The 25,250-nt window shown below is 41.1% G+C and overlaps 2 protein-coding genes and 1 pseudogene across 16 annotated transcripts in view; all 3 read left to right on the top strand.

Moving 5' to 3' along the window:
• WDR47 (WD repeat domain 47) overlaps positions 1-1,477 on the top strand; it is a 70,760-nt gene extending 69,283 nt beyond the window's left edge. For all 13 annotated transcript variants that reach the window (XM_043575741.1, XM_043575742.1, XM_043575740.1 and 10 more), the window contains one exon: positions 124-1,477. In XM_043575741.1, coding sequence (XP_043431676.1) covers positions 124-266 — 143 coding nt within the window. In that variant the 3' untranslated portion in view covers positions 267-1,477. The remainder of the gene's footprint in view (positions 1-123) is intronic.
• Positions 1,478-3,417: 1,940 nt separating this feature from the next.
• On the top strand, positions 3,418-9,024 carry LOC122479437 (annotated as a pseudogene).
• Positions 9,025-25,250, top strand: part of CLCC1 (chloride channel CLIC like 1) — a 27,660-nt gene continuing 11,434 nt past the window's right edge. Inside the window, exons 1-5 of one of the 3 annotated variants that reach the window (XM_043575736.1) lie at positions 9,025-9,103; positions 18,588-18,728; positions 19,147-19,248; positions 22,279-22,386; positions 24,855-25,076. In XM_043575736.1, the coding sequence (XP_043431671.1) occupies positions 18,600-18,728; positions 19,147-19,248; positions 22,279-22,386; positions 24,855-25,076 (561 nt within the window). In that variant the 5' untranslated portion in view covers positions 9,025-9,103; positions 18,588-18,599. Of the gene's footprint in view, positions 9,457-18,587; positions 18,729-19,146; positions 19,249-22,278; positions 22,387-24,854; positions 25,077-25,250 lie in introns of all 3 variants that reach the window. The other 2 variants (XM_043575737.1, XM_043575738.1) reach the window with 2 other exon arrangements.

Genomic DNA, 25,250 nt, shown 5'->3' with positions numbered 1-25,250 from the left:
TGTATTAAATTGATGTAGTTTAGGACTTTGTATACTATAATGTCTTCAAGTAACAAGAAGTGTGTGAAATCTATACATATACTTATTTTGTATTGTAAATCAGTATCTCTCTTTTTAATTTAGGAGATCTCACTAAGCAGCTTCCTATCATGGTGGTAGGGGAGCACAAGGACAAAGTGATTCAGTGCAGATGGCACACCCAGGATCTGTCCTTCCTGTCGTCCTCTGCAGACAGAACTGTAACCCTCTGGACTTACAACGGATAGAGTAACCCAGTGTCAATCTATGCAGTGAAAGCACAGAGACTTAAGACTACTGAGTTGTGAAAATAACAAATCTGAAGAACATAGACTGACTGGGAAAGCAGCTTAGCACGAGGAGGCCCCTTATTACCATGTATCCCTTTGATAGGAACTGTTGGGTGGTGTTATTCTGCAGTGCTTTCAGTCTTCCACGTGAGCTCGTGCTGCTGTGATCTGCTATATGTAGTCTTGTTGCCAAAGTCTGCGGAAGAGCTCTTATGTTGTCAGTGTGCACTCCGAGGTGGACGATGTGTTTACGGTTTAGTATTAAATGCATTCCTTGGTCTTTGCCTAAATAACAGTTTTATATACACATTGAAATTGAGCTATACTTTAAGCATATTATTACATGTAACGCAACCAAGCTCTACACGAATTAAACATAGGTGTTCAGAAATTACTTTTCTCACAAGCCCATGATACTGTATCACTTGTCAGCTAGAGGTCAGAATTTTTTATGTCTCTCAAAAGTTACATGGTTATTTTCACTAAGGATCATTATGGAGTTGAAAGATGGACGGAAAACTGCTTCTTAGTTCATTATGTGGTATTGGCCTTTTCTTTCTTAAACCCAGGGATATAATTACTATTTTGTCACACTATTTCGTTTCAGGCTTAAAAGGTAAATATGTTTGCTTCAGAAACTTGTTAATTTCAGTTTTTTGAATGCAACAGGATACCTCCCTTCTAAACTGTACTGTAGAAGCAGAGCAGCAGCGCTATGTGATGCAACACTTGATGGTACAGTAAACTGACTGGCTAGCATTTTTCCTCTTAAAAATAAAAAATTTGCCATAGACTATAGCATGGTTTGAAATGCTATGTCTGCATGATAATTTAAAATGGAAAAATTTAAACTTTGCACTCCAAAAGCTTATTTGGATTTGTTTCTTGCACTGTTTTGTGTAATGCAGAATAATGATTTTATTTCTATGGCATTGTAGATCCTAACATTTATGTATCTTTATTTTCATATTGTACAGTAATTTTACTTTAAATTATTAAATAGGCTATTTTATTTATTTCAAATGCAGTTGAGTTGGTTCTAATTATTGAACTGTCTGTGCACTGTATGTAGCAAGCATTTTTAATCTATTGTATACAAGTGGAAAGGATATTATTAGAAGTGTAACTGTGCTATTATTTCAATAAAGACCTCTTGACATCTAAAAGAATTCCTCTTCCTCAGTGTCTGTGACTTTCAATTTAGAGTGTTATTTTTTCCAGTTTACTTGGAAGTGTTGTGGCCAGTGGGTGAACCCCACAATCAATTTCTTAAATTTCTTCCTATAGTTCTACTAACTTACTTTTTAGATTATTTTTATTTTTTAACTTGAGAGAGAAAGAGAACATGAGCAGGGGAGAGGAGAAGGGAGGGGGAGAGAGAGAGAGAGAGAGAAAAAAGAATTGTAAGCAGGCTCCACGCTCGGTGTGGGAGCCTGATGTGGGGCTCGATCCCACAGCCATGAGATCATCACCTGGGCCAAAATCAGGAGATGGACGCTTAATCCACTGAGCCTCCCAGGTGCCCCTACTAACTTACTTTTTAACTCCTGGCCTAACTTTTGTGTATCTCCTATTTCTTTTATTCACAGTCTAGGGAACTATCCATCCTGGATATATTGTGAAAGTTGATTAATAAAAGCCCAGGAAAAGACATAAATTGCAAGTTAGACTACAAATATGTTGAACTGAGTGCTTTGGAAAGAAATGAAATCTAATTAGTTGTATATATTCAGAGGGTACACTGTTTTCCTACCTTTGCAGAAGGGAATTCTGTTAAAATTTGCCACATCTCCTCTTCAGTTTACTTCCATGCTTAATTTTACACATTCTACACATTACAGCAGGTCATTAGTGTTAAGTTTAAAACTAGGAAAAAAAGGCATTTTCCTGATACAGACCAGTTCAACTTCATGGTAAAAAAGTGTTCATAAAATTATTCCATCACTATCAAGGAGAGAACTTTACGATCCTCCTATATATGGGATATAGAATTCATTTTGCAGTGCATTAGATAATAAGCACTAGAAATTACTTTAATAAACATCTTATTATATATTTCCTTTTTCCCATGCCTCCACACTGTCTTCTCCATGGCATGGAGGCGGATAGATTCTTAGAGGTTCATGTAAACAAGAAAATAAGGGAATTGAGGTATCTACATTCTCTGAACCCTTCTCAGTGGGGTTGGGGAAGGACAGTGAGGAAGGGAGGGGGGTGCAGAAATGTTTAACCCCTTCCCACAGAAGTATCAGAAGTCTGATTCAAATCTTATTTTTTAAAAAAATATTTTGAAAGGGAGAGAGAGTGAGCAGGGGAGGGGCAGAGAGAGAGAGAGAATCCCAAGCAGGCACTGCACTGACTGTGCAGGACTGGATCTCAAGAACTGTGAGATCATGACCTGAGCTGAAATCAAGAATTGGACCCTTAACTGACCGAGCCACTCAGGTACCAAAGGACAGAATCAGCAGGGAGAAAATGCAACCTACAAAATGGGAGAAAAGATCTGCAAATCATATATCTGATAAAGGATTAATATCCAGAATATATAAGAACTATAGCTTAAAAACAACCAAAAAAAAAAAAACCAACCAGATTAAAAAATGGGCAAAGGGGGGCATCTGAGTGGCTCAGTCAGTTAAGCATCCAACTTCGACTCAGGTCATAATCTCACATTGTGTGCGTTCGGGCCCCACATCAGGCTCTGTGCTGACAGCTCAGAGCCTGGAGCCTGCTGCAGATTCTGTTCTCCCTCTCTCTCTGCCCCTCCCCTGCTCGCACTCTGTCTCTCAAAAATAAACATTAAAAAGCATAAATTTAAAAAATGGGCAAAGTATTTGACGAGGCATTTCTCCAAAGAATGTAGACAAATGATCAATAAGCACATGAAAACATGATTAACACTACTATTCATTAGGGAAGTGAAAATGAAAACCACAATGAGATACCACCTCACACCCATTAGGATAGCCATTATCAAAAACACGAGATTATATGTGTTGGCAAGGATGTGGAGAAATTGGAACTCTTGCATAAAATAGTGTAGCCCCTATAGCAAGGGAAAGGCCACTACCCTGACTCTATCTAATTCCCAGGCTCTTAGACTTAAATCATGCCCAAGTTGACACAATGAGGAAGAAAGCTAAAAGCCAAAGTGAAAAGATTATCCAAAAAAAAAAAAAAAAAAAAAGCCTTTCACTTTCAGTTCAAGCTAATTATACTTCCCAGTCTGCCACCATCACCAGAAAGAGTGGTTATTGCTTCAATAGATAACACTCAGCAGAAGCTAAGATCATACTGGAACTTCAAATTTCCCAGTATCAAAGATACAGTAAAATAGAGTGTGGTCTATGTACAACTGGTGTAGGAACTGCAATGGCCCAGAGTTTAGAAGTATTGAAAGACCCCATCTTTCCATTCTGTATCTGCCACTAAGAACTTCCTGGTCTAAAACAACGGTTTTGCATTTTGTTTTGTTTTGTTTTTTTTTCCAACGCTTTTTATTTATTTTTGGGACAGAGACAGAGCATGAACAGGGGAGGGGCAGAGAGAGAGGGAGACACAGAATCGGAAACAGGCTCCAGGCTCCGAGCCATCAGCCCAGAGCCGGACGCGGGGCTCGAACTCACGGACGGCGAGATCGTGACCTGGCTGAAGTCAAACGCTTAACCGACTGCGCCACCCAGGCGCCCCATGGTTTTGCATTTTGGAAAGTGAATTGTGCCAACTCCAGGAAGCACTGAAGGACCATCTTGGAAAATTTGACCTGTCCGAGCTCTGGTCAAATGTGTCACATAAGTGGTAAATTTACAAATGTGCCTGCCTGTGTCCTAACCATCCCTGGAGAATCCTGAGCTGCACTTCCTCCCATGCTGCCACAGCCGGCGAGCCGTCTTCCTCCTCATCGGATTCTGTCTCCACTCCCTCCACCTCCTCCTCTGCCTGTACCTCCACCACCTATAACACCTTTGCTGCTCAGAAATTCTTTTTTTTTTAAGTTTATTTATTTTGAGAGAGAGAGAGAGAACAAGCAGAGGAGGGGCAGAAAGAGAGGGAGAGAGAATCCCAAGCAGTCTCCGTGCTGTCAGCACAGAGCCTGAATCAGAGCTCAAACCCATGAACAAGGAGATCATGACCTGAGTCAAAACCAAGAGTTGGACACTCAACTGATTGAGCCAGCCAGGTGCCCCTCAGAAATTCTGACTGTATTAAAACACTTCAGGCTGGACCATTAAAAAAAAAGATGGATTCATGCAGCCAACAATTAAAGATCTACTTACTGAAATTAAAGAAGACATAGGTTTTTTTTTTAATTTTTTAATGTTTATTCATCAGAGAGAGGGAGAGAGAGAGAGAGAGAGAGAGAGAGAGAGAATGAGTGGGGGAGGGGCAGAGAGAAAGGGAGACACAGAATCCAAAGCAGGCTCCAGGCCCTGTGCTGTCATCACAGAGCCCAATGCGGGGCTGGAATTCATGACCTGTGAGATCATGACCCGAGCAGAAGTCAGATGCTTAACCAACTGAGCCACTCAGGCACCCCAAGACGACACAGTTTTGATGGAGATGTTTGTACCAGCACCAAAGGCATGGAATCCACTAGTTACTGTCTCTGACCTGCAGGGTGTTATCCTGAAACCCAACTCCAAAGTGTAACCAACTCAACTGACAAATGTCTTACTTATTCCTGGTAAAAGCCAGATAAATCTGTGGAAACTACTTAGGAAAGTCGCTGTAGAGAGGAGCCCAGGTGGAACCTCACTTACCAATAAAAAAAATATGGAAACAGGAGCTAGGCTGACTCTAGTCATGACCTGGGACTGAAGGAGAAAGTGGAGTGGAGACAGTGGAGTCACCTTAGAAGCCCAACTCAAATTCTGCCACTTTCATTTTTTATTTATTTATTTTTTTAATTTTTTTCAATGTTTTTTATTTATTTTTGGGACAGAGAGAGACAGAGCATGAACGGGGGAGGGGCAGAGAGAGAGGGAGACACAGAATCGGAAACAGGCTCCAGGCTCCGAGCCATCAGCCCAGAGCCTGACGCGGGGCTCGAACTCACGGACCGCGAGATCGTGACCTGGCTGAAGTCGGACGCTTAACTGACTGCGCCACCCAGGCGCCCCTGAATTCTGCCACTTTCTATAAGCAGCTTTGTTGAACAAAACTGATGCTAACTCTGCCTGACTGCATGTGATGGTCCAAAAAAATACACAGATAAAATCAGCCAACCTTTTTTTAATGTAGTAGAGTATGTATAAATAACTATACTAGTCTATAATTCTATCTGAAGGATTAAAGTATGTTTGGAACCCATACATACTGTGGTATAAAGTGGGTATTTGGATATTTTTTGTATGAACAATAAGAGAACAGATTCGAGAAAATGCAATCCCCAAAGTGATGTTTATCCTGCAATTACCCAAATTAGGTTGGAAACATTGTTCACATTTAACTAGATAACTAATTTGTACTTAATAGGTACAGTTATGACATTAAGAAATGTCCATTCATCTTGAATATTCTTGGGTAATTAAAAATAGAAGTATTTCAGCCTATAAAGCTAATGCATTCATTAAGTGCTGAAACTTGATCAGTAAAAAAAAAAAAAAAAACCCTCTAGATTTGTTTTCTGTTCTCTATAAGCAGTTACGAGGTAAGACCATCCCCCATCCAAACCCAATTATTTTCCAAAAGGATTTGAAGCAAAACGTCCAATGTCACCTTAAAAGTCAGACTGTATCATTTCTAGCATCATAAGTAGGTAGTTCTATCTGGCTCACTGAAGTCTGAAATTTTCCTTACTTTGATATCTGCTGTCCACATTCATGCAGCTATATATAAGTTTCACGAGGACCTCAGCATGAACCTTGCTTGTATTTCCCACAATTCCCCGAAGGATTCTCTGAAGTCCAGAACATATTCACTGTGAGACCTAATTCCCTGTCCTCAATAGCCTGTCAATTCAATAACAGTAACAACGCACACCTCAGTGGATTTTTGTTCTTTCCTGCCAGTCCAGAGTTGCCACACTCAGTAATTATAAATACATGACACTCAATCAAATTTGTATTTCAGATAAACAACAAAAAACTTTTTTCTCTTTCTTTTTTTTTTTTAGAGAGAGAGGGAGAGAGAGGGAGCATGCGAAGCAGGGGAGGAGGGGAGAGGCAGAGGGAGAGAGAGAATCTCAAGCATGCTCCACAATCAGCTTGGAGTCTGACACAGGGCTTCAACTCACAAACCATGAGATCATGACCTGAGCTGAAGTCAGATGCTCAACCCAGTGAGCCACCCAGGTACCTCACAACAAATAACTTTTAAGTATAAGTATGTTCCATTAAACAATAGATGATTTCTTTTAGTATAAGCATGTCCCAAATTTTGCATGGGACATAGTTATACTAAAAAAATATTGATTTTTCATCTGAAATTCAAATTTAACTGGGCATTCTATATTTTATTAGGCAACCCTATCAGTAAGTCCCCTACAAAGTTGCCAAGTATTTCTGGGAGCCCCCCGTTTGTCAGATATATCTATTTAGCAGTGGACACTACTATAGCTTCAGCCAGGATCCCCATCACTAATGTGTTAAGTATCATGGAGGAAGGGGAACTCTCATTAGGGGTGAACGTGACTGAAGGCACAGGATTAGCTTTGATGGTGATAACCTCCCCATGCAGTTCCAAGAATAAAGATAGCAGTGCCTCATGGGTAGGAAACAAGGGGTTTTAGATCTTCACTGAAATTCTAGCCTGACAGGAAGCAGCTATATATACGGTATCCTTGAAATATCCCCCCGGTTAGCATAGGCTAAAAAAGATATTTTAGTAATTTCCCAGAAATGCCTAGATTTCCACAGATAAATACTGCTTGAGATGCCAAATACAGTGAGTGTTGTGGAAAGTCACCAGCCTGGAAAGCAGACCTGGGGACAATGTTGTGTTCTTAGGAGACCCACATTTATGTTTACAACACATTTATGAATGAAAATTAAACAGATGATGAAGTTATGAAACATACATGATTCTAGTTTGTTTCAAAAAACCTGCTAAATACATTTGTATTATGTGAGAATACAGGGAATAATCACTGAGAATAAGACATTTGAGTATTTGTAACAATATTTTACGGGGGCACTTATAATGTTTATAATAAAATAAACCAGTATGTACTGTCTCTAAATGATGATTTGATCATTCTTGTGGAATAATGGTTCATAAAAGATGCTATAAAATAAAAAAAATGCTGCAGAAATCCTATAAATAAATACTTGTAAGGCTGCCATTTGCCCTTGTACCAGTATTAAAATGTGTTCTGCCTTGCATCTTTTACTAATTTTGATAACAGGTTTTATATGATTTCCACTTGAGAATCCTTTAAATGCCATGGCTTCATTAAACTGTTGCTAATCATATTAAAATGGCTCATGCACTGTAGAAAACAGCATGGTGGGCTTCAAAAAATTAAAAATGGAAGTACTATGTGACCCAGCCATCCCACTTCTGGATATATGCCCAAAAACATTGAAAGCAGGGTTTGAAGAGATATCTGCATGCCCATGTTCAGAGCAGCAACCTAGGAGTTCATGAACAGATAAATGGATAAACAAACTATGGTAAACAATGCCATGAAATATTATTCAGCCTTTAAAAAAGATGGAATTTTTGACATGTTACAACATGGATGAAACATGAGGACATTATGCTAAGTGAAATAAGCCAGTAACAAAAAGACAAATACTGTATAAGTCTACTTAAGTACCTAGTGTGGTCAAATTCGTAAAGATACAAAGTAGAATGGTGGTTGCCAGGGGCCAGGGAAAGGGGGTGGGGAAAGGATGAGTTGTTTAAAGGGTAGAGTTTTCATTTTGCAGAATGAAGGAGTTATAGAGGATGGATGGTGGTGACTGTTGCACAACAATATGAATATACTTAATGACCCTGAACTGTATACTTCAAAACGGCTAAAATTAGGGAGCCTGGGTGGCTCAGTGGGCTAAGCTTCCCACTCTTGATTTCAGCTCAGGTCATGATCTGAGGGTTGGTGGGACGGAGCCCCCTCTACCAGCAGAGTCCCCTTGGGATTCTCTCTCTACTCCTTCCCCGCTTGCATACGTGCTCTCTCTCTCTCTCGCTCTCTCTCTCAAAATAAGTAAACATTCAAAAATATTATAAAGTGTTAAGATGGTAAACTTTACGTGAGGTATATTTTAATCTTAAAAAATTGTAATAAGCAACATGCACACTTAAGTGTACCACATTACACATTTAAAAAGCGTTCAAATTTGTTGCCAGTAACTCTAGTGTACTTCTCATTTCTTCCTAGTTTGTAAAACTCATCATTTCGTCTTTGGAGAGTTTCCTGAAACTGCCAGGGCAGCAGTTAAAGACAAAAACAAACAAAATTTCCAATTTCCAATTACACCATAGTGAGCATGTCCTCCTCCACGCCCATACATAGGACTATCCTCGTCGTTCATTGTACCTTACTTAAACAATTATTGTAGATGTTGCACATTCGGACTTACAAAATACATCAATACTAAGAGAACACGCTTCCCATTCGTATACATTTGGCTTCACTTGCAGAGAGTTCAGCTAGCTGATCAAAAAACCCTGGCCTAAACCTAGCCGACAGAGCCAGGCCCCGCCCCCTCGGCGGGCCAATCAGCCGCGCGCCCGGGAAGGACTCACAGCTGCCAGCCGAGTAAGTCGATGAAGCGGTGCCAGAAACCAGGCGCCCGCTGAAGCGTTCGGCGGCTCCGCTAGGCGGCTCGCCATCTTTTCCAGCAGGCCGGGTAGGTGCCCTTCTTCCCGAGACGCAGGCTGGTGACCCGGCCTTGAGTCGGCGCGGTCCGGTGTATGTGCGGGGGGCGGATTACGGCTTCGGCCCCGGCGGGTTGGGCGGGCGCTGCCCGGGGTAGGGGGCCGCGCTCTCCCGGGCTGCTGTGCCTGGATCGGCGAGGACTGGCCGCCTTATCTTCGGGAGCAGCGCGGGCTGCTGGGGAGTTACACGGTTCAAAGAGCGGCCTAGGGAAAGGGGCAGCAACTGCAAAGCCAGAGTCGAGCGAACGCTGAATTTCCTGGGCTTCAGTTATCCCTGAAAACTTTACGCAGCGTTTGATCGAACACCGCCAGCGGAATAGCTCGGGTTTGGTTGTAGTTAATTTTTTAAAACTTCAAATCTGATTTGAATATAAGGATTAGAGGTACATATTTATGAGTGGGAGGTGAAAAACAATTCATATTTTCTCCATGGCAGTGGTTATGAAGGTGTGGTCCCCAGATTAGTGTCATCATCGCCATCTGGCAGGTTGTTAGAGACGCAGATTCTCAAGTTTGAGAGCCATGACTCCAGCAAACCAGACATAGGCACACGAACTAAATTGCGAACTCCTGACTTTTGTGCCATGCAACTTCTTGGTTAATACAGAATTTGACCCAAGTTAGTCTTGTCTTTCTCATACATGTGTAATTCATTGAAATCAGATACTTTTCTTTGCTGATTTCCACTCAGTAGCTGTAACTTTCCTTGGAGATCTCAGTCTTTCTTGGTAGCTCTCCACTCAAGTTATTTGTTATCCCAAACTGTAAAATGAAGATGACAGTACTACTTCCAAGAGTTTTTGTGAGGACTGAATGAATGAATGTATGTAACAGTGTTTGGCATGTAGTAAGAGGACTATATATAATATTTATTATATATGTTTTATTATTATATATTATATATACTTGTTATATATATTTATTATATATATAATAATTTTGATATTAGTGTCAAAGCCTGAAGCAGATGAGAAAGGTGATTTAAAGTAAGCTTATTAGTCACTGTCAAGTAGTAGAATAACAGGTGCCCCTCATTAAACTAAACCAACACAGGATGGTTACTTTTCCTTAACACTTTGCTGCTCAGAGTGTGGTCTGTGAGCCAATGTCTCTGCCATCACTAGGAGCTCTTAGAAATGCAGAATCTCAGGCCCATGTCAGATGTATTCAATCAGAAGCTGTTTTTAACAAGATCCCCAGCAGGTTTAGATGCAGCTTTGTTTGGAGGAAGTGTGAGATCAGCTATAAGATTGCTCGAGGAGTTACAGCCTTCAGTCAGTGACCACCGGGATTTGGCAGGAGGACTTGAGTTTGCAGCTGGTTCCACTCTTCTACCTCAGCTCCTGGTCTTGCATAATTTTTCATTTCTAATTCCTAGTCCTGGATAAAGCTCTGGATCTGCTGATCATTATTGGAGAAAGTAGCATAATTGCTAATAGCATGACTTTGTAGGGGTCATAGTCAAAACTCAGCTGCTCAAAAGGTTGTGTTTTTTTTAAGAAGTGGCTTTTTTTTTTAATGTTTATTTATTTTTGAGAGAACGTGCACAGGGGAGGGACAGAGAGAGAGGGAGATAGAGGATTCAAAGAACGCTCTGCGCTGAGAGCAGAGAGCCGAACGTGGGGCTTGAACTCACAACCTTAGCTGAAGTTGGGTGCTTAACCGATTGAGCCACCCCGGTGCCCCTGCTTGAAAGGTGTTTGATTCATCTCCCTTTACAGAATGCTCCCTATAGAGCTGTTTTCCCAAATCTCCATTCCTGCATCCCAGCTTCCTCACCCAGTGACATTCCTGGCTTCCTAGTGGATCATTTCACCATCTTCTTGATACATGTAATAATGTGAACTCTGTCAGCTTCTCTTCTTTTTGCTTTAGAACCTTTATTTCCATTCCTCCTTATTCATTTCTGTTTATGAAGGAGGGTAAAATCTTGTTGCCTATGAAAAGCCTTTTCTGTAGACTTGATTTTATACACTGCCATCTTCTCAGAGCTTCTGCTCCATTCAGAGATGCCCTTTGTCACCTACCTAGTTCTTCACTGCTTAGAATTAGGTTTCTCCCTATAAGTCTGTGAAAGTCATTTCGCAGATGACCAACGAATTAAGCAATCCTGTGTGTTTTTTCCCCCAGACTTTATTTTTCTCAGCTTCTTTGAAGTATTTATTAACAGTTGACTAATGCCTCTTTCAAATTAAGCTCCTCTCAGTTTCTACACATTGCATTTTTTAGCTTGTCTTCTACCGTGCTTATTAGTCTTAAGTGTTTTCTTTTGTGTTTGGGCCTTCTCAAGGCTTTATTCCTTAGTTTAACTCCTCCTGCCCCCCCCCCCCCAATAAAGTATACAGTCATCCAGTATTTCTAACAGTCTCTAGAGCGTGACAGGGATCCTAGGATACCTTTCCCACTGTTATTTTACTTCGTATTTGGGTTTTACATTTTTTTTACATTTACATTGTGGGGGGGGGGTGATGAGAGCGAGCAAGCAAGCGGCAGAGGGACAGAGAGGTAGTGAGCAAGAGAGAGAATCCCAAGCAGGCCGCTGTACTGTCAGCACAGAGCCTGAGGTCAGGCTTGATCCCACGAACCATGAGATCATGCATAACCTGAGCTGAAATCGAGAGTTGGACACTTAACTGACTGAGCCACTCAGGCTCCCCAGTTTTACATTTTTAAACATAAAAAGTTGTGGGGTAAAAAGAGTTGTGGGTGTTTTGTTTTTATTAGTGGTTTACTTAATTAGTATATTTGAGGGGCGCCTGGGTGGCTCAGTCGGTTAAGCGTCCGACTTCAGCTCAGGTCACGGTCGATGGATTCGAGCTCCGCCTTGGGCTCTGGGCTGATGGCTCAGAGCCTGGAGCCTGCTTCCGATTCTGTGTCTCCTTCTCTGTCTGCCCCTCCCCCATTCATGCTCTGTCTCTCTCTGTCTCAAAAATAAATAAAAACGTTAAAAAAAAAATTAGTATATTTGACCAGTTCCTTTGCTTATCATTGTTTCTTTTATTCACACCTTTTCTCATTGAGGTTAAACTTTTTTTTTTTTTTTTTTTACAAATTTTGCTTCTTTTTTTTTTTTCAACGTTTATTTATTTTTTTGGGATTTATTTATTTATTTTTTTGAGCCACCCAGGCGCCCCGAGGTTAAACTTCTTTAACATATCAAGAGTCTGTGGGTTGGAATCTTTCTTAGTCTTTTTATGTCTGAAGAAATCTGTGTTAGTTTGCTATACCACATACCACCAAATTCCACAGATTGGTGGCTTAAACAACAGAAGTTTATGTTCTCACAATTCTGGACACTAGAAATCCGAGATCAGGTTGTCGGCACAGTTGGTTTCTTCTGAGGCCTCTCTAGGCCTGTGGATGGCTGCCTTTTTCCTGTGACCTCCTGTCTTCTCTCTGACCTGTGTCCAGATTTCTTCTTATAAGGACACCAGTCATATTGGATTAGGGCTGATGCTAATGACCTCTTTATGACTTAATTACCTCTTTAGAGACACTATCTCCAAATACAGTCATATTCTGTGAAACTGGGGTTTAGGATTTCATCGTATGAATTTTAGAGGTATACAGTTCAGACCATAAGGGTATCTCATTCTTTCCCATTTTAGAAAATGCTTTTGTAAAATCCAAAATACATATACAGAAAAATGTCTAAAATATTAATGTTCTTATCAAATTTTTAAAAAGCATACACCTATGTGACTACTATCTAGATTAAGAACTAGAACACTTGTTGGGGCACCTGGGTGGCTCATTTGTTGAGTGACTTCAGCTGAGGTCATGATCTCTTGGTTCATGGTATTGAGCCCCGATTCGGGTTCTGTGCTGACAGGCAGAGCCTGGAGTCTGCTTTGGATTCTGTGTCTCCCTCTCTCTGCCCCTCCCCAACTCATGCTCTGTCTCTCCCCATCTCTCAATGAATAAATGTTAAAAAAAAAAAAAAAAAAAAAAAAAAAAGAACTAGAACACTGTCAATATCCCAGAAACCTTCCAGAGGTTTTCCCTTGTCTCCTTGATCTCAGAGGGAAAGATTTCAGTATTTATCAAGTGTAGTGTTTGCCTGTAGTACTCTATCTGGCAGTTTTCTTTTATTCGTGGTTTGCTAAGTGTTTTAATCAGGAATAAGTTTATCCTGTTTCATTTTTGATTTGGGGGAGGGGCTTCTCTTTTTCTTCATTAATCTTACTATGGGTATATCAAACTTTTTTAGTCATTTCAAAGAACTAACTTTTGGCTTTATTTTCTCAATTACGACTTTCCTAAATTTTTTACTCATGTTTATTTTTTAATTTTTTTTTAAGTTTATTTGAGAGAGAGAGAGAGCACACATGAGCGAGCATGAGTTGGGTGAAGGGAGAGAGAGAATCCCAAGCAGTCTCTGCACTGTTGGTGCAGAGCCAGATGCAGGGCATGGCTGATTAAGTCATTGGCCATGTGATTGAAATCAGTCTCCACTTTCCTTCCCTCCCCTGAGGTTGGATGGATGAAAGTTCCAACCCTCTAATCCTGTGCTTGGTCTTTCTGATGACCATCCTCCACCTTGAAGCTACCTTGGGCCCAACGTAGTCACCTCATTAGCACCTCATCACCCACACTGCCATCACTCAGGAAATCTCTACGGCATTTGGAGGAACTGTGGTCAAAGACCAGATATCCTTTATTATGTGGCAGGGACCCTCTGCACATAATAAAGGGGTTCTGTCTCTCTGCAGCTTTCTCTGCCTTGGTCCCCCCAGATACTCAGCTCTGTTTCCTCTGTTTTCTGGGCTCTGCCTGAGTTTCCCCTCCCTGTGCTCATGGCCTGGAAATTGTTAAGACAGTAAGCTGGGGCAATGGAAGGACTGTCTGTGTTTGTTTCCCACTTTTCTTTCTTTTTTTTTTTAATTAAAAAATTTTAAATGTTTTGTTTATTTTTGAGAGAGAGTGGGGTGGGGTGGGGGACAGAGAGAGGGAGACACAGAATCCAAAGTAGGCTCCAGGCTCTGAGCTGTCAGCACAGAGCCCAACACGGGGCTCAAACTCATAAACTCTGAGAACGTGACCTGAGCCAAAGTTGGACGCTTAACTGACTGAGCCACCCAGTCGCCCATTTCCCATTTTTCAAAGACAATTAGCCTTGCTCACCTAGTATCCAATGTCTTGAAAATTGTTGTCTCATAGATTTTGTGCAGAGGTTTTGGTTTTTCAGGCAGGAGAGTACATTTGTCCCCTGCTACTTCATCTTGGCCAGAAGTAGGAGTCTAGAGAGTGCTTTGGTGTACGGTGTACTGTGCACCTTGACCTTCCTGCTCTTTGAATGCTTCAAATTTTCTCCCCACTCTGATCTTTACGCTTGCTATGCCCATTCTCTAGATATTCTTTTCCCAAGTCTTCTAAGGTTAGCTTCTTACCATTTTTCTGCTTAAATGTCGTTGTGGTTATCTACTGCTGTGTAACAAACCACCTCAAAGTTTAGAGGCATTTAAACATTTTATTCTTATGATTCTGTAGGCTTATGGGGCTTGACTGGACTCATCTGTGTAGCTCTTTTATTCCACATGATGTTGGCTGGGTCACAGGTCCAGTACTGTGGGATTGGACTGGAACTACCAAGACAGCTCATTCACATGGCTGGCCATTGATGTTGGTTGCCAGCTGGGAGCTTAGCGTGTCCCAACACATGGCCTCTCCATGTGGCTAGGTCTTCTCACAGTATGGCAGCTGAGGTCCAAGAGCAGGTGTTCCAAAGTGATAAAGTAGAAGCAGCTGGGTGTCATATAGGCCAGGCCAGGCCCAGAACCAACACAGCATCACTTCTGCCACAATATTTTGGCTAAATATTGTGAACCTGTGTAAAACATTTGTGCATAAGAGACTTCATTTTGTGACTGAAACTTCATCCTGTTTTTATTTATTTATTTTCTTCATTGTTTAGAGAGAATGCAAGGGGTGGGGGGGAGAGGGACTGGGGTGGAGAGAGAATCTTAAGCAGGGTCCGTCTGGGGCTCAAGTCTGGGATCATGACCTGAGCTGAACTCAAAGAGTCAGATGCTCAACCAACTGAGAGCCACCCTGGTGCCCCATTCATTCTCTTTTTGAAACAGGAATTGCATTCCACCGTTGAACTGGGCAAGGGCATATGACTGAGCACCTGACTGCTGTATCTGTATTTTTAACAAAAATTGGTCACTCTGCAAAAGGGACTTTGCTAGCAACTAATACAATATACCTAGAAAGCCAATGAATTATAAATTGTAATAGTATCTCCCAGTTACAATACTTGGGAAACAACTGATGTAATGTATTTTGTTTCCTCCTTTTTCTTATAAAAACCCCTTTTTCGGGGTGCCTGGGTGGCTCAGTTGGGTGGGCTTCTGACTTCGGCTCAGGTCATGATCTCACAGTTTGTGAGTTTGAGCCCCGCGTCGGGCTCTGTGCTGACAGCTCAGAGCCTGGAGCCTGTTTCGGATTCTGTGTCTCCCTCCCTCTCTGACCCTTCCCCGTTCATGCTCTGTCTCTCTCTGTCTCAAAAATAAATAAACGTAAAAAAAAAACCTTTTTCCCTGCAGTGGGGCCACAATTTGGGCTTCTCCCCAAATTATAGTTCTAAGCCCAAAATAAATGCTTTTGTGTCAGTTCTTCCTCTCTTCTCGGTTGACAATGGTCACAAGGTTAGCCCAGATTTGGGAGGAGGGAAAATAAACTCCATCTCTCGATGGGGACTTGACAGCATTTGTGGCAATCTTTAATCTCCTCAGAGACCTTCCCTAAAATACTCAACATTTCCTAACTCATCCATACCATTGACCCCCTTTATTTTTTTCACAGCACATATCACTACCTGAAATGATATTTATTTTTTGGTCAAGTTACTGTCCCATCCTGTCCCCCATCCCCGTGTGCTCCTCCCTCCATGTAGCTTCTTAACAAATCGTGGCCGGTCTAGTGTCTTGGTATCCCTGTCACATAAGACAGTGCCCAGTATCCAGTAGGTATTTAGTAAATGCTGTACAAACGAATGCATGACTTTCCCCCAAAATCATGTACTCATTCTCAATTTGTTTTTGAGGTTAATAATACCATGTTTTTGTAGTTGGTCAGCCTTGAAATCTTGGTCATGCCTGCCATCTTTCTTCTCTTTTGTGCGTTCAGTAGCTGAGGCCTGTATGTATAGCCTATCTTCAGAATGTGATTCAGCATCCTTTTGCTACTTCAGCCTCCTTGGAGGACTCTCAGAATCCAGCTTTTCCCCCTCATTCTGTACACTTAGTGCTACCTTCATCTTCCCCAAATGTAGCTCCCATGCCTTTGAGAACTATTAGCCGAGAAGTCTGGCCATAACCTTTCACATCAGCATTGTCACTACAGCGTTGCCATCCCGCCATCTTCCTGTCTATCTCCCACCATGTCCATCCTCTGATGGTTTCGAAGGTTCACTTTGCTCCTCTGCCTCCCTTACCTTGCACACTTCCCGGTCTATTTCCCACACCCCATTCCTCCATGAAATCGTGCCCGTGTCTTCCAGTCAGAGACTGGCCTCTGAAGCCTCTAAACCTCTAAAACCTTGTGAATCCCTGTATGGCTTTGACCATTTGCAGCTTAACACTTACTGGGTATCTCATGCACCAGCCACTGGGCTAGGCCTTGGGCTTGGAGAGGTGGAGGGGACAAGATGGAGAGCCATCAGGAAGGTGAATTCCGATACCTTCCCCTGGAAAAGTTCACTTTATAGCACAGTGGTTTTCTATCCTGGCTGCGTATTGAAACCACCTGAGGCGCTTTAAAATTCCAGTGCCTGGGTCCCACATTTAAGAGATTCTGACTTAATTGGCCTGAGATGTGACCAGAAGATTGGGATTTTTAGAAGCTTGTCAGGTGATTCTTAACACACAGCCAAGATGGGCAGCCACTGTGCCAGTGGAAGAGATTGGCCAATAAGTGGCTAATTTTGTTGTGTGTTGTGCTGGAAGAATAAAGAGAGCACTTGGGGAGCACAAAGAAGTGTTTAATTTAGCCTGGAGCTACTTTATTTCTACAGGTAGACTATAAACCCAGGGCTTTCTCATCTTAGAATTCTCTTATTTGATTTTTATTCATAGTAGGTATAAGATAAGGTGTCCAACAGAACTTTCTGCAGTGATGGAATTGTTCTGTGTCTGTACTGGCAGGCACAGGCCCCGTGTGGTGTGTGAACACTTGAAATGCGGCTAGCATGATTGAGTAACTGCATTTGTAATTAATGTAATTTAAATTTAAATAGCCACATGTGCTTGGTTGTTTATGTAGTGGACAGTGTTGAATAGAAGAGGTATTAAGTATTGAAATGATTTGGGGCACCTGGGTGGCTCAGTCGGTTGAGCATCCAACTCTTGATTTTGGCTCAGGTCCTGATCTCAAGGTTTGTGGGTTTGAGTCCCACATTGGGCTCCGCGCTGTTGCTGTGGAGCTTGGGATATTCTCTCTCTCTCTCTCTCTCTCTCTCTCTCTCTCTCTCTCTCTCTCCCCCTCCCCCTCCCACACCCTCCCTCTCTCAAAATAAATAAACTTAAAAAAAAATGATTTGACAGTGTTTCTGCCGAGGCTTAGCTGAAGCAGGTTACTTTCTCTGAAAGGTTTGGGAGTTCAGTCACCTCATTTGAATCTTTATACCTTTCTAATTTTCCATGTGTTAAAAAAATTGGGGGGAGAGGGTTTGGTTAAATACCTGTCTATTTTAAAGCAGTTTTACTGATAAATGATTCACATACTGTATATAATTCACCGATTTAAAGAGCACGACTCAGCGGTTTTTAATGTATTCACAGATAATTGCAACCATCACCACAGTGAGTTTTCGATCATTTTTCATCACCTTAGAAAGAAGCCCTGTATCCTTTAGCTACCAACCCTCTGTTATATCCTCAGCCCTGAGGACCTACTAATCTACTTTCTGTCTCTCTAGATTTTCCTGTTCTGGCCATTTCACATAAATGGAATCATATTATGGTCCTGGGTGACTGACTTCTTTCACATAGCATAGTGTTTTCAAGATTCATCCATATTGTAGCACTTATCAGTATTTGATTCCTTCCATGGCCTAATAAGATTCCTTTGTATGGCTAGACATTTTAGTTATCCCTCAGTTGATAGACATTTGAATTGTTTCTGCTTTTTAGCTATTGTGAATAATGTGGCTGTAAACATTTGTGTATCAGTTTTTGTGTGGATAGGTATTTTCATTCCTTGGATATAAACCCGGGAATCGGATTCTTCTGAGTCTTATGAAAAATTCTTACTTTCTTTTTGTCTTGGCAAAAATATGTGTGTATATGTTTATATGTGAATACTGTTTTACTGAGTATTTTTATTTCAGTTATTATTCAGAAAGAAAGCATTATCTTAACACTAGAAGGAAGTAGATAGCCTTTATTACGAAACCATGTCTTCTAAAAATAATTCTATTTCATTATATCTATTAAATTTTTTTTTTTTTTTTAGCCTTCATGCAGGATGCTGTATTCTCTGCTCCTTTGTGAATGTCTGTGGCTTATAACTGGTTATGCTTCTGATGATGACTGGATTGATCCCACAGACATGCTTAACTATGATGCTGCTTCAGGAACAATGAGAAAATCTCAGGTATTAAAAGAAAAAGAAAAGCGTGTGTGTATGTAAGACCTTCCCAGGTCTGTACTGGAAATAGTCCACTTCGATTGCTGTTTTTCACAGAGCTGTGAGAATTGTGTATCAGTGACTAGTAGCCGTGCAGATTATCTCCCTGACCTGCTTAATCTAAAATGATTTCAATCCCACCTGGTTATTTTTGTTTTGAATTGGAACGTAAAGCCCATTGAGCAGCAACTAATTTGATTTTAGCTCTTAGTATACAAATTTGAGACTCTTTCTTTTTTGATGGTTCAATAGAGTTGAAGAATATAACAAAGTCATAAAATGAAGTCAAATTTTAGTCTTAACTATAGGTTTTACAACTTAACTATAGGTTTTAGTCTTAACTATAGGTTTTATAAAGGAAATAAAAATCTCTGTTTTGCTTTAGGTGAAATATGATGTATCAGAGAAAAAAGATGTCAGTCCTGACTTGTCATGTGCTGATGAATTGTCGGAATGTTATGGCAAACTTGATTCTTTAACTCATAAGGTTAGAATTTTTTTTAATTCATGAATTTTATATTCATAGTATGTTTGATTGCTGTTTCCTGTATTTGCTAACATATATGCTTCTGTGTACTGTACAATTGATATATAATTTTTTTTTAGTTATTCTGAACTTTTTAAAAAACTGTACTTTTATTTTCCTGTAATAACATTTATTTCACCATGTTGTAATTATTTCTTTATGAGATGAACATTTCTTTTTTTTTTTTTTAAATACATGAAATTTATTGTCAAATTGGTTTCCATACAACACCCAGTGTTCATCCCAAAAGATGCCCTCTTCAATACCCATCACCCACCCTTCCCTCCCTCCCACCCCCCATCAGCCCTCAGAGATGAACATTTCTTGGGATCAAGAATGTTTTATTTACTTTAAGATTTTATTTTATTATTTTTAATGTTTTATTTATTTTTGAGAGACAGAGTGCGAGTGGGGGAGGGGCAGAGAGCAAGGGAGACACAGAATCCGAAGCAGGGTCCAGGCTCTGAGCTGTCAGCACAGAGCCCGATGCGTGGCTCAAACCCACGAACCGTGAGATCATGACCTGAGCTGAAGTTGGACGCTTAACCGACTGAACTACCCAGGTGCCCCTATTATTATTTTTTTATTTTTAAGTAATTTCTACACCCAATATGGGGCTTGAACTTACAACCCCGAGATCAAGAGTCCCATGCTCTACTGACTGAGCCAGCCAGGCACCCCTGTTTTAGTCATTTTTGATTCTCTGTCACCTGTCACAGTGCTTGGTCATAGACTCATGACAAATGTAGCCCAGGAAGAATGGGCCTATGATCATCTGATGAGCATAAGAATTACTCTTGCAAATATAAGGGATTATTATAATTTAGTGTGTGGTAGCTATTCCTTCATTTATTCAGTCCTTTTATTTGTGAGACTGAAGTAGAGATGATGAGAAAGGAAATAAGTCACTATTATTAAGGGTTTGAATGTGTGTTGTGGGGTGGGAACCAACCTCTTGGCTGTGGAGACCATGAGCTGGTGGCCCCATGGAGAGGCCTTGGAAGGAGAGGGGGTGACAGGGGCCCAGCAGTGCTCAGTGCTCCAACCAAGGCAGTGACAAGGGCTGAAGAGGGAAATGTGGGACTTCTTCAACGTGGAATAGGCAAATTTGGGTAGCTGAGGGAGAAGGGAAAGGGATGGAGTGAAGGACAGAGGTTTCCAGCTTGAGACACTGGGAGAGCTTGTGAATGGAGACACAGAGATCTCGATTATGGATCTGTAAGCGCTGCTGTGGTGCTAACCGGCTGTGAATGCTGTCTCACCCAATGCCAGTAAAGTAATGCTTGGATAAGATTTGCCTCAGTTTAGTTGTGTTTTGTAGTATCATTGAGTTTCTTTGGCTGCACACGAGGAAATGCAGAAATGCCTTTTTGCAGAAATTTTTTATTCCATTCTTTGCAACATGGGCTCAAAATTGTAAAAATATGATTGGCAAAATGGAGTCTTGAGTTCTTATTTTTTTAATTTTTATTTATTTATTTTTAAAAATATTTATTTATTTTTGACAGAGAGAGAGGCAGAACATGAGCAGGGGAGGGGCAGAGAGGGAAACACAGAATCCAAAGCAGGCTCCAGGCTCTGAGCTGTCAGCACAGAGCCCGACGTGGGGCTCGAACTCACAGACCGTGAGATCATGACCTGAGCCCAGGTCGGACGCTCAACCGACTGAGCCACCCAGGTGCCCCTTGAGTTCTTATTTTAAAAAACATTGTCTTTGGGGCGCTTGGGTGGCTCAGTCAGTTAAGTGGCCATCTTTGGCTCAGGTCATGATCTCACAGTTCATGACTTCAAACCCCACGTCGGGGTCTGTATTCACTGTACAACGCTTGCTTCAGATCCTCTGTCTCCCTCTTTCTGGCCCTCTCTCTCTCTCTCTCTCTCAAAAATAAACATTAAAAAAATTATAACATTCCCTTTTGGATGCCTGGGTGGCTCAGTTGGTTAAGTATCTGACTCTTGGTTTCGGCTCAGGTCATGATCTCAGTCTGTGGGGTGGAGCCCCAAGTCAGGCTCTGTGCTGACAGCGTGGAGCCTGCTTGGGATTCTCTCTCTCCTTCTCCCCCTCTCCCACTCATGCACATGCTCTTGCTCCCTGTCTCAAAATAAAACAAAAACAAACAAAAAAACCCACACATTCTCTTAAAGAGAAATTTAAAAGGTTTCTAAACCTTGCCTGCAAGCAGAGGAAGCTGCCACATGACTTCTCAAGTGTCCTTCTATCCTAAGTCTGAGTGTAACGCTCGGTTATTCTGTTTATCATCTGAAGCCCGTTTCCATGCTAACTCAACTCATGGTCCACACTCAGTTAGAAAATAAAAGTTGCTTATCACAGGTTCTAATGTCTGTAAGATAGGTACTACCCTCACCTAGCAACTTGACCACTGTGGTGTCAGTAGAGCTAGGTTCAGAGGAAATCTGAGTGATGAATTACATGCTGAGCGGTTGCAATGTGTAGGACTCTCTGGAGAAGCCATGTTCCTGCCCTTCTGAAGCAGCCCATACATAGAGGTAGGGATGATCGACCATTTACAGGAAAAATTGATAAAAGGCCAAAAGTAATATGCACATTCAAGAAACTCCTTGCTGGGCCCTTCATTTCAGCTTCTGGCTTCCTCTTGTGTGTTTCTCTTTCTATCTCTCTGTTTCTTATTCTCTTCCTTTCTTCTTTTGTTCCTTTGTTCATTGAATCATTACTTTGGAATTGGGAAGAGGCAGATGGTCCTAGATGTTCTGCTCATCCACATCTCTGCCTCCTTGCTTCATGATTTTTAGCTTTAAAATTGCCAGAGCCAAGTGCTGAACGCGTGTTCCTCATTTGTTGCCTTCCTGCCCTTTGCAAAGAGAACCCACGGAAAGTAGGAAGTTCTACATTTTCATATAGTTGATAATCACAAGCTCCTACCTTGATCTTGATGGGATCTCTAGGCTAGAAACTTGACCCTTAAATTAAACTTTGATGCTACTAATGTTGAATTTATTCTGTGATTACAGATCAGTGAGTGTGAAAAGAAAAAGAGGGAAGACTATGAAAGTCAAAGCAATCCTGTTTTTAGGAGATACTTAAATAAAATTTTAATTGAAGCCAGGAAGCTCGGACTTGTGAGTATTGATGTGATATTCATCAGTATGGTGGATCTTTTCATTATTTATTAATTTCACATGGGAGGAGGTGCTTTAAATTTGCTATTTGAACTTTACTAAATGGTTGGAAATGTAATACACTCATGACTTGGCAAGGAAATTCTATGCTGGCCCTTGTTTTCTACCACTTACACGCTTTCTCATTCTTGTGATGTAAGATCATTCTGTGTTGAGAAAGACAACAATGTTTTTTACGTAGTTTCACCCCATCGCGGAAGCTTTTTACTCTGTCAAGTACTACTTTGTAGAATTGCATATCATGTGCATATTGTTCATAATTAATGTTAGGATTCCAGTTTTTAGAGTCATTGTTTTCACTCTGGAGATTCAAACCATCAAGAAAAGTGAATTTTTTTTTTAATGTTTTTCTTTCATTCAAGAGAGACAGAGAGTGAGCATGGGAGGGGTAGAGAGAGGGGGAGACACAGAATCCGAAGCAGGCTCCAGGCTCTGAGCTGTCAGCACAGGGTCCAACACGGGGCTTGAACTCATGGACTGCAAGATCATGACCTGAACTGAAGTTGGACACTTAACCGACTGAGCCACCCAGGTCCCCCTAAACATCAAGAAAAGTTTTAAGGGGAAAGGAATGTTAGATGAATATTTAATCATCCCACCTTATTTTGGAAGTGAAAAAGCAGATGTTCTCATACATGCACCATTTAATTCAAGTCTTACAAGTGTGTGGGGTGAGGACACAGATGAAGGCAGAAAATACCTACGACGGAAATATTTAATGTAGTGTTTTTTAAAAATAGTAATCGATGGCTGCTTTTTTAGCTCAGTGACGACTTGTGATACTACATGACACTTTGTTTTCTTCTGATTTTATATTTGCTTTTTATATAAATATCTGTATTCTTAGAAAAAAAGAATATTCTATTTGTGTTAACTGGTTAATGAAAGTAAAATGTTTGTAATGATTTTGCTAACCTGAATACATGCTAATAAAAATAGTTATAATATGTATGTTCAGGGGCGCCTGGGTGGCTCAGTCGGTTGAGCAGCCGACTTCTGCTCAGGTCATAATCTCATGGTTTGTGAGTTCGAGCCCCGTGTCGGGCTCTGTGCTGACAGCTCAGAGCCTGGAGCCTGCTTCGGATTCTGTGTCTCCCTCTCTCTCTGCCCCTTCCCCACTCATGCTCTGTCTCTCTCTGTCTCAGAAATAAATAAACATTAAAAAAAAAATTAAAAAAAAAATGCATGTTCATAGAAACTCCAGTTGGGCTGTTTTTCGAGATTCTTTTTCTTTTTTGTATTACTGCATATTTTAGGACTTTTGAAAATTCAGTCAGATGGAAAGTCATAAATGAATCCTAAAGTAAACAGCTCATGTTCGTTATTTGTGGATTCCATATTTGCGAATTTGTGTACACACTGAACTTCTTTTGTGACCCCAGAGTTAATCCTTGCAGAGCTTTTGTGTTGCTCAGACATGCACAGAGCAGCACAGCATTTGAATTGTCTGGTGCACCCATTCCCAGCTGAGGCTGCGCAATGCTGTGTTTTGCCTTGTTTCAGTTCTCAGACTATAAACAGTTACTTTTTCATGCTTTATTTAGTGCCACATATTTCACACTTACGCTGATGTTGTTATTTGGCTGTTTAAAACAATGCCCAAGATTAGGGGCACCTGGGTAGCTCAGTTAAGTGTCCAGTTCTTGATGTTGCTTCAGGTCATGATCTCATGGGGTTGTGGGATCGAACCCCGTATCAGGCTCCATGCTGAGCTTGTAGCCTGCTTTATTTTATTATTTTTTTTTAATGTTTATTTATTTTTGACAGAGAGACAGAGCATGAGCCGGGGAGGGGCAGAGAGAGGGAGGCACAGAATCCGAAGCAGGCTCCAGGCCTGAGCTGTCAGCACAGAGCCTGACGGGCTCGAACTCACAGACTGCGAGATCACATGTAGCCTGCTTTAGATTTCTCCCTCTCTCCCTCTGCCCCTCTCCCCTACTCATGCACTCTCAAAAAAAATTCCCAAGAAAAATCCTGTCCAGTGCCTCCGAGCACATGAAGGCTGGGATGTGCCTTACAGAGAAAAATATGCGTGTGAGATAAGCTTCATTTGGGCATGAGTTACAGTGCTGTTGGCTGTGAGTTAAGTGTTAATTAACAACATTAAATGAGGTATCTTTAAGTAGAAACACACATTAAAGGGCTATGCATTGACAGGCTGATGAAAATGTGTTTGGAACCTGACCGTGTATTTCCTGTAGGATCCATGGTTCAGTATTTGTTGACTAGCGTCCGAGGTGACTTTATAGAACAATATCTCTGGTTTGTATGTGAGAAAAATAGGTGGATAGTATTATCCTTATTTTATACATGTGAAATAAGAATCACATACATATTTAGTTCCAGACTGGCTGTTGTCTTAAAATGTTTCTCTCTTCTATTGTTTGTTTTTGGCAAATTTAATTCAGCCTGAAGAAAACAAAGGTGATATGCATTATGATGCTGAGATTATCCTAAGAAGACAAACCTTGTTAGAAATACAGAAGTTTCTCAGTGGAGAGGATTGGAAGCCAGGAGCCTTGGATGATGCACTAAGTGATATTTTAATTAATTTTAAGCTTCATGATTTTGAAACATGGAAGTGGCGATTTGAAGACTCTTTTGGAGTGGATCCGTATAATGTGTTGATGGTAAGATGGGATGAGGGGGACGTAAGTAACAGCTCAGCTTTAAAAATCCCTTAAAATCTCCACCATGATTGTTAGGAGCCTGTATGGAGACCCTCCTGCTGTACTGAGGAGCGTGCGGCAGAAGAGTACACACGATTCGGCCTAGGAATCCGGTTCTTTGGTCTCTGTTGACAG

The sequence above is a fragment of the Prionailurus bengalensis genome, chromosome C1, assembly GCF_016509475.1.
Source record: "Prionailurus bengalensis isolate Pbe53 chromosome C1, Fcat_Pben_1.1_paternal_pri, whole genome shotgun sequence".
NCBI classification, from domain to species: domain Eukaryota; kingdom Metazoa; phylum Chordata; class Mammalia; order Carnivora; family Felidae; genus Prionailurus; species Prionailurus bengalensis.
Note: the sequence above shows the minus strand (reverse complement) of the source record. Positions and strands in the feature narration are given on the sequence as shown.